The sequence below is a fragment of the Athene cunicularia genome, assembly GCF_003259725.1.
Source record: "Athene cunicularia isolate RWA chromosome 14 unlocalized genomic scaffold, athCun1 chr14_part1, whole genome shotgun sequence".
NCBI classification, from domain to species: domain Eukaryota; kingdom Metazoa; phylum Chordata; class Aves; order Strigiformes; family Strigidae; genus Athene; species Athene cunicularia.
In genome coordinates this window covers 11,995,571-12,004,042 of record NW_020799118.1, presented here as the reverse complement: position 1 = coordinate 12,004,042, position 8,472 = coordinate 11,995,571, and the positions used below count along the sequence as shown (strand labels likewise).

The following is an 8,472-nucleotide window of genomic DNA, read 5'->3' as shown; positions in this document are numbered from 1 at the left end:
GGGGGGCAGGTCTCGTTCCCCGCCCGCGGGGCTGAAGGGGGGTCTCTTTCCCCGGTCTCCCCGGCTCTGGGGACCGTGTGTGTGTGTCTCCTTTCCCCCATATCGGCTGCGGAGGGTCCTGGAGGGAGGTCCCCTTGGCGCACCCCCGCTCCGGCTGTGGATGGCTTCTGCGGGAGGTCTCGGTTTTTCCCCCCCAGCCCGCTCGTAGAGGTTTCGGCGGGAGTTTCCCTCCCCTTCCCACCCCATGGAGAATGTGTCAGGCGCCACATTCTCCACGTTTCTCGCAGAGCTGCGGCTCCCATGTTGTGCCCTCTAGCAAGTGCCATGGGATCGCGGCAGCCCTTGACGGGGGTCCCGGCCTTGGGGTGCCAGGCTACCCCCCCCCGTGGGACCGGGAGCGGGCTGGGCCCCATGTGCGCCCCGCTGGGCTGGAAGCTGCAGCCGGTTCCCCTTGGGAAGGGCCTGAGGCACATGGACGCCCCGGGAGAGGAGTTTACAGCTACACCGGGGATGGAGGGGACGACACAGTCGGTGTGTGGTGGCTGATGGCTTTCCCATCCCGGTGGTTCAGTGGGGGAGGCCTCCGGGGCTCGGTACGGGGAATCTGAGCGGCCGAGCAGAGGGTCCGGCCCTGAGGGGCAGCCGGGGGGGGCATGCGGAGGTGGTCTTCGGTTCAGGGGTTCCAAACGTGGCTCCTTTCATGTGGCTCCGGCAGCTCCTCATCTGAGTATTACGGAGCGGGTACCGACTTGCTTGTGTGATTAAGAAGAAGTAATGAGGGACTGACAGACTGTCAGGGCTGAGCTGGATCCACCCAGAACCTTCTCCAGATGCACCATCTGCATAATTGGCTCTTGTGTGAGCGTCTGTGAAACCCCAGTCATATACATTAATGTAAACTAGTCTTCGTCATTCATCATCTCTGTAGTTTGCTCCAATTTATTTCATCAGCATTTCCCAAGCTTTAGTACCAAATCTGCTTCCCTATTTAGATTTTCTTTAAGCACTTTATTTTGTGTCCATTTGCACAACGTTAGTAGATAGAGCTGAAACTTTAGCATGTTTTTTGTGAAGGCAAAGAACTGTCGATATTTAAATGCCATATTTAAACACCTATAACTGATTTCCTGCTCTGTATTTCACTGTACAGTTTTAAATGTTTGTTTCAAACCTTTTGCTGCTTGGGAAAAGAGGGATCTTTGCTTGTGTCCCCCGCCCTCTCCAAGTCAGTAGGAGCTATAGTATTGTTAGCAGAAAAGTGGATTTTTGCACACACTGTTTAATATAAAATGTGGGGGGTTAACCAGCCAATAATAAATATTGTTACAGGATTATTTTTTATTATTTTTGAATACCTTGATTTTTTTAAAAAAAGTGATTCCTTCAATATTCTTCCATTCTCTTTGATTTAAATTCCTTAATTATGCCATTTGAAGACAAATTGCCTGCCTTAGGTGCTAGTGATCTCTGCTGCAGGTGAAATCTGAAGGTGATTCTATTTTAAAAATGCTTCATAGAGGAGGATAAGAATCATTATCCTTACTTTACAGATGGGGAAACTGAGTCAGGGAGCTGAAGCGAGTTGTGCAGCGTGATGCAGTAGGTCAGTGGCAGATGTAAGAGCCTCACTTCTCTTGTCTGACCTGGGGTTTGACCTCCCTGCGAAGAGCAGAGCCTTGCCCCTGCCCTGTGCGGAGCTCCCTGCTCAGAGGGGCCTTACCTCTCTGTGTGCAGGTTCACATAGAAATGAGATTGATTCACTCTTCTATTTGCTTCTTTTTTAGTCATTTAATGTAAGATAATTTCTCTTGAGTTGCTTTCCATCCGTTATTACTGCTGTTTATTTGCAGTAATAAAGCTTTTGTGTTCTTCAGTTCTGAGCCTAGTGTAAAATTCTCAAGCCCAGCTGAACAAGAAGGCTGCCTGGCATCAGCTAAGCTTGTAGCACAGCACTGATTTGGTTTATTTAGGGTTTTTTGGTGTTATGCAGTGTTTCAGGGATAGTACCGTTGTTCCATTGAGGGTGATGTCATTTGCTGGGCAGTGAGGTGATGCCTCCTGGGCCAGAGCAGTCCTGTGACAGATCTCATTCCACTGAGGGTCAGTGTTGCCACATGGGATGGTTGGGAACAGACAAACAAAACAAATGTCTTTGGGTGCAGCAAAGCTTTTGGTTGTGCTTATGGTTTGAGCGCCCACAGGCTGAGTTCAGACAGAAGAACCTGGGCTCTGCGTTTCCCTGTTTCACATGAGAAAAACATCTTGGGAGCCTCTGTAAGCCTTCACAGAGAGGTTTTTGATATAATTTATTCCACAGTTCAGCTTTTACTGAGCTGAAATATATGAGAGTTTGTCTCTGCTGAGCCAGGAGGACTGGTCAAAAAATTCTGATTTTCTAAAGCTTGCATCCCACGGGGGCTGCCTGCATGGGTGTTCCCTGTTCCTCCAAGTCCCACAGCACAGCCTGGTGTGATGGTGGCACAGCAGTACAGTAATGCCAGATCTTTCCTGTGCATCCTGTGCAGTCCTGATGAAGGAGGGACAATCCCGTCACCCCTCCCCACCACTGTAAGGTTTCTGTTGTCCTCAGCGGGTTGAAGCAGGGAGTGAAAGAGAGAGCATGAGGATTTCCTGCTCCTTCCATCGGACTTCAAAGACTCCTGCAGTAGCAGAGAGCTCCCTTGCCTGAGCTGTTTGCTTTTTGCAAATCTCATGTACTGGTTGTACCTTGAGCTCCCTAGCTCAAGGCTAGAGACTGACTATTCAGCTTGCTTTCCAGCAGTTCTTTGAGCTGTAAGAATATAAACAGAGCAGTCACTTTTGGGAGGTGTAATGGCTTCAGTGATTCATTAATAAACACAATTTTGAATTTGAGAGCAGATCTTAGCTAGGCAATCCGGACAGTTAAGCTGACTCTCTCCTCTTCCTAGTTCCTAGAGCTTGTTTTCATTTTTCCTTATACAGTAATAAAACATGGAGGCTCCTTTTAGTAGTTCTTCAGCTCTCATTATAATTCCCAAAGCTTTTGTCCAATTAGCTTCCTATTTTCTCTTGGCACAGCCTTAGCATAGGGGAGGGGTTAAGGAGGCAATCTTGTCAGGGAGCTGGTTGTGTCCATGGCTGCCGCAGGAACATGCTGTGATTCCTCCTGCACAGGAAACACCATGGGACTGAGCCAGCCCGGGAAGTGAATCAGAGGCCACAAGCGTAGGCAAGGAAGGGTGGCATCACCAAGAGCTTAGGGGGCTCTTGGAAGCTTGTTGCCTGATAACTGGTGTCACAGCTCTGTGATGGTTAAGGGACAGGGGGACCCCGTTCAGGGAGCACCTTCCTGGCTCCTCTCTTCAGGACAAACCTTTGCATCATTTCACAAATACTGTGCATAGGCTGCGCTCGGTTCTGGTGTCTCCTAAAGCAGCCCAAGGGGGAAGAAAGAACCGATTCTCTGAGTATCTTTCAGTGGATCAATAATCCTAATTCTCTGTGTAACTTACCCAAAATTCTTGGAGTGTTTTGCTGAGACTGGCGAGTTTGATGTGTCCTTTCATTAAATTCTGAGCTATTTTGGTTTGTCCTATCTGCACCAAAAATCCAGAGAGAGTGCTGCTGGAGGAGTAGACCTTTCTGGAAGCTTATCACTAAGCCATTTATTAATTTTATGTTTTTGTACAGGTAGAAAAGGAGGCCACAAGGGCCGAGCAAGACAGTACACAAGTCCAGAAGAGATTGATGCTCAGCTCCAAGCAGAAAAGCAAAAGGCAAGGGTATGTGTTTGCCTACGTTATGCGCTTACTGTCATAAGTCCTGGCTCATACAGCATGCTGAACTTGCAGTTCATGGGAAATGGCAGCTCAGTCAAGTGTTGCAGATCATTCTGTCTGTGATCACAATATGAATTTTGAGTATCTGGCTGGGGAGACTGCGAGGTGTGATCCAGTCTGGTTTCTCACAGAAGTGAGGCCGGATAGATCATCCAGTTCACAGTTTGAAGGTTAAAGGATAGGGCAGATGACTACACAGCAGCTCTAGACATCTTTTCCCCCAGTATTTCAGCATTCTAGTCTCCAGTGTCAGCTAATTTTTTTGTCCATGCTTTGCAGTTTGGCTGTGGAGAAAAAGGGCGCACATCTTATTGTATATTGAAATTACTATATTTGCCCTCTTTCTCTTCTAGACTTAAAAGACCAACTCCTTTGACTTCTTCCTGTACACATGATTTTTTTGTTTGCCTCTGACTTTTAGGGAGAGATAACAGAGTTTTCAGGCATGACTCCTTTTTGGGGCATGTTTCTATGTCCCAACATAGGATTGTAACAGCTCCCCTCACTTCCACAACTACCTGACTGGTATTATAAAAGGTATGGCTACTTTTTGCTGTACTTGCTCTCCTGTATCCCCATATTTTCACAGCCATGATGGCATTCTCACTGCTGGTTTTCTGTGACTTTCTGAAAGTGCTGCCTAAGCCCAAATACACTATTCCAGCTGAAGCCTTACAGCACTGACTCCAGTAGGATAATTATACCCCATATAGGAAATACTGATGAATACCTCTGAGCAGGAGGTTACTCTTTCAAGCAGTTGTGAGCCATATTGTTGATTCCTTTTTAATGTTTTGACCAGCTGTAACTCAAGATGATGGTGTGGATTGCTGCTTAGCCACATATTCCAACTTTGTGTTGGATTTCTTCTTCCAAAGTAGAACTCCTCTTGGTTTGTTTTCTGATTCCACCTTCTTGGTTTCATGCCATCTTTCCAAATTCTGAAACCACTTATGGGTCTGATCCTGTTTTCCAAAATGATTCCAACTCCTAGCAGTGTGATGTTATTCACAAACTTTCTAAGTGTTCTCTGCTTCCGAGTTGTTAATAAAAAAGCCAACTGGAAATGGAACAAAGCAAGCACGACCCCGCTTGAAATGTCTGTCTTGTTTTGAAACAAACCAGAGAACTGCTCTTTAAGAAGTATTTATCTTTTTTTTTCTTTGGTGATAATCTATACCACATAGTGATTACATCTAACGCTATTTTGTTAGGGAAGGCTTAAAAAAAACCCCAGAACCAAAATTACTCCTCTTACTGCCCATAGCTCATCCGCTTTGCCAGTTGCTGTGATGAGGGATATTTGACAATGGCAAAGCAAGCTATTCACACCCATGTTGGTTCTTTTAATCTTATCTTCTAATGATTCATAAATTAATTCCTAGGCTTCTGACTGGTAAAAGCTCTGCTAAACAGGCTGTAATTTCTTGGCTAACAGTGTTCTGGTTGATGGTTGTCAATTTGCTCTTCTCTAGGCTTTTTTTTATCTAGATCTAGGACGGGATCCAGCTCTACACTAAATCCATGTTGTTTCCAGTCCCTGAGATATTGTGCACTGAAAAAACGGGCCAAAATGTCTCCTGGAGATCTTTCATTTGGGGAAAGTAAAGTGCCAGTTCTGTCTTTTACAATAATTTTCCTGGTCTGTTGCACAGAGAGAACAGCAAAGTTGTTGAGAGTTGACCTGCTGGGGCAGGTGATGCACACTTAGGTGCTAGGAATGAGCTCTTGTTTTGTAACAGCCAGGCACCCTTGGAGTCATGAGGATCATGGTCTCAGAGCTCTCTTGCCCCTCCAGGATGATAACATTTAAGAGTCATTGCTGAATTTGGGATTTTTGTTGACATACATTTTCTCTAATTTCCTGTGATTTTGTAGGAAGAAGAGGAGCAAGAAGAAGGAGGTGAAGGAGCAACAGGAGACCCCAAAAAGGAGAAGAAGTCTTTAGATTCAGATGAGAGTGATGAAGACGACGAGGATTATCAGGTATTGTCATTCTCAGGGCATTTAATGCATTTGCACCACCCAAATTCTTGTAACAGGAAAGAGATGCACACTCTTGACTCCGAGTTCTCTTTGAGAGCTGCCTGTAATAATTTTTTTATGGAGGACCTATTTTTAAAAGCCCCAAACCCTTGACAGCATTTTGTCCTCAGAATGAAAACTTGTGTATTTTTATAAGTGAAATGCAAAGACAAGAAGATTTCAAAAAGGGCTGAAGATGCCTGGTGGTATATATCTTGGTTCATAAATGGTTTTGCTCTCTGGTAGTAAAAACATCTCGAATTCTGCTTTTGGGGTGTGTGGCAGAGTGTTTGATGAGCTCTGATACAACACAGTGTGGGTATTGAGAGAGCTTCTTAACCTTCCTCTTGTTCTTGAACCTTAGCAAAAGCGCAAAGGAGTGGAAGGGTTGATAGACATAGAGAATCCCAATCGTGTAATTCAGACAACCAAAAAAGTAACTCAGCTGGACCTGGATGGACCTAAGGAACTGTCGCGGCGAGAGCGGTGAGTCTTTCCTGCTGCCTCAGCAGGGGCTAGTGTGTTCCTGGAATTTCATCCTTGCTGCTGGCAGCAGCTTAACTCAGGCAGGTGTTTCCCTGCTGTACATGCACTGGTGTTTCAGGGAAGCCCTTTAAATATGTTGCTGTCTAAATCAGACACTGAACAGCAGTAAACTGTCAAGCTGTGATTCAAAATATTTTTCCTTCCAAACTTTACAGAAGTTTTCTGTCCTCTGGGAGTAGCTCTGGGCGTCCTGGAGCCAGGCGGCTTGGCCAGGTGCACTAAGAGAGTGAAGTTTGTTGCTGTGAAGCAGATGTAGACCATTCCTTTCTTGAAGTTTTATGACAAAAATCAGCTGTAACTGAAATCCTTTAATCAGAGGTCACCTTGGGCTCCGCTTTAATCTTGCTACGGAAGGTGCCCTAGTGAGAGGTAGCGGTTTCACAGATTGCAGGTGTCATGGTGAAATTTTTGTCTGAGCAGATCAATAAGATGCCAACCAAAGTTTAATCTTCGAGTTTCATTTAGCAGTGGAAAGTTTCGGGGTGAAAGATTTAAGCTTGCTTGTTTGGGATAGATTGCTGCAGCAGAAGTACACCTTTGAGGGTAAGGGTGGGGAAAACATGTCATGGTGCTGTGCAGTCTGGGGCTAATTCGATTGACCTCGTGGTGTGTCAGTGTCCTTATTTAGCTGAGTGAAGGTAGAAATAATCTCTGTCATCATCCCTGTTCAAACCCTGCAGTAGATACAACCTGTGCTTGAAAACTGGTTGACAGGGCCCTCCAGTCTCTGTGGGCAATCCATATCTGTCCTCGCTGTCCTTCCCAGTCAGAAAGCCTCCCCCTCTCTGCCTGTACCTGCCTCATTGCTTGGACGCTATGGTGACTGATGTGTTTTGCTCAAACAGAGAGGAAATAGAGAAACAAAAGGCAAAAGAAAGATACATGAAAATGCACCTAGCTGGCAAAACAGAACAAGCGAAGGCAGATCTCGCCCGACTAGCCATCATTCGGAAGCAAAGGGAAGAAGCTGCCAGAAAGAAAGAAGAAGAAAGAAAAGGTTAGAGAGTAATTAATCATATCCTCTTACTTCTCTTTGCAATGGCTGTACTGCCAAGAGGCATGAGTTCTCATATCACACGTGGTAATCCCTCATCTCCTGAGACTGCGTGCTGTTGCTGTCGTCACAGCTCCTGTCATCAAAACCAGATTCAGCTGTTCCGTTTCTATAAAGCTCTTGCTTTATAAAGCTCTAGAACATCTGAAAAGGGAAAGAGAGAAGGGAACTGCCCTTGATAACCATATTGTCCTCAGCCTCGCAGGCGATGCTTGCTCCAGTTTGGGGGTTCCTTGTGCTGGGTGTGATTTATCTGTTTTGCATGCTGGGGATCCAAACTACCTAGGGAATTTGAAGGGCTCCTCCTCTGCCTGGGCTGCTTCTTCAGCTCTGATAGGTGTGAACCAGAAATCTGTTGAGCGTGTCTTCTCGGTGCCTTCCACTCAGAAATTGGTGCATCGCCATCAGGGTAGTTTGTGGATGCTGAAGAAAGGCCAAGGACAGAAGGGAACACGCAAGGGAAGCTGCTCCTCTTAGCTCCGGAGAGGATCTACCAGGGATTGGTGGGGAGGGTCAGATTTTTCCCTGTTCCCTCACTGTACATGACTGGCAGGATTCCAGTCTCGGGGGGGGGCTGTCAAGCCACTACCAGTTGGTGATATATGCTGTGAAATGACAAAACCCTCTGTTCTTTTCCCCGCCCAGCAAAAGATGAAGCGGCTATGGCAGGTAAAAGACTGCAGTCACTATCCCTTAACAAGTAAGCACAGGACATGCAAGAGGAGGAAACGCCAGGGAACTGTGCCTGGTGCCTGCCAGGAACTCTGTCGTGTTGCATACCATAGATGCCACGTAGGGTGCACGGCGGCATCGAAGTCACCTTCACCTCCAAGAGACACTGACAATGTGTTTGTCCTCATCCTGGCACAGATTTCCATTTGGGGTTAGGGGCAGCTGCTATCTTCGGTGCAGAACTGTGCTGAACAGCAATTCTCTGTAACAGTTTGGAAACCTGAATGTTTTTGCTGGTTTTAGGGTTAAGAACTCATAGACAGGGGGCAGGGCGGGAGGGGAGATGCTTCAAAT

At 46.4% G+C, this 8,472-nt stretch overlaps 1 protein-coding gene across 1 annotated transcript; it reads left to right on the top strand.

Annotated features, from left to right (window-relative positions):
• Positions 1–411: 411 nt before the first annotated feature.
• Positions 412–8,421, top strand: PDAP1 (PDGFA associated protein 1). The gene is made up of 6 exons (XM_026859169.1): positions 412–527; positions 3,596–3,764; positions 5,700–5,807; positions 6,211–6,332; positions 7,238–7,389; positions 8,092–8,421. Exons 1-6 carry the CDS (start codon positions 412–414, stop codon positions 8,148–8,150), a joined length of 726 nt encoding a protein of 241 aa, XP_026714970.1. The 3' UTR covers positions 8,151–8,421.
• The last annotated feature ends 51 nt before the right edge of the window (positions 8,422–8,472 follow it).

Coding starts and splice junctions, on each gene's coding strand:
- PDAP1 (XM_026859169.1), top strand. CDS start 412: ATGTGCGCCCCGCTGGGCTGGAAGCTGCAGCCGGTTCCCCTTGGGAAG. Junction 528..3,595: donor GGGATGGAGGGGACGACACA/GTCGGTGTGTGG, acceptor CCAAAAATCCAG/AGAGAGTGCTGCTGGAGGAG. Junction 6,333..7,237: donor GAACTGTCGCGGCGAGAGCG/GTGAGTCTTTCC, acceptor TTGCTCAAACAG/AGAGGAAATAGAGAAACAAA.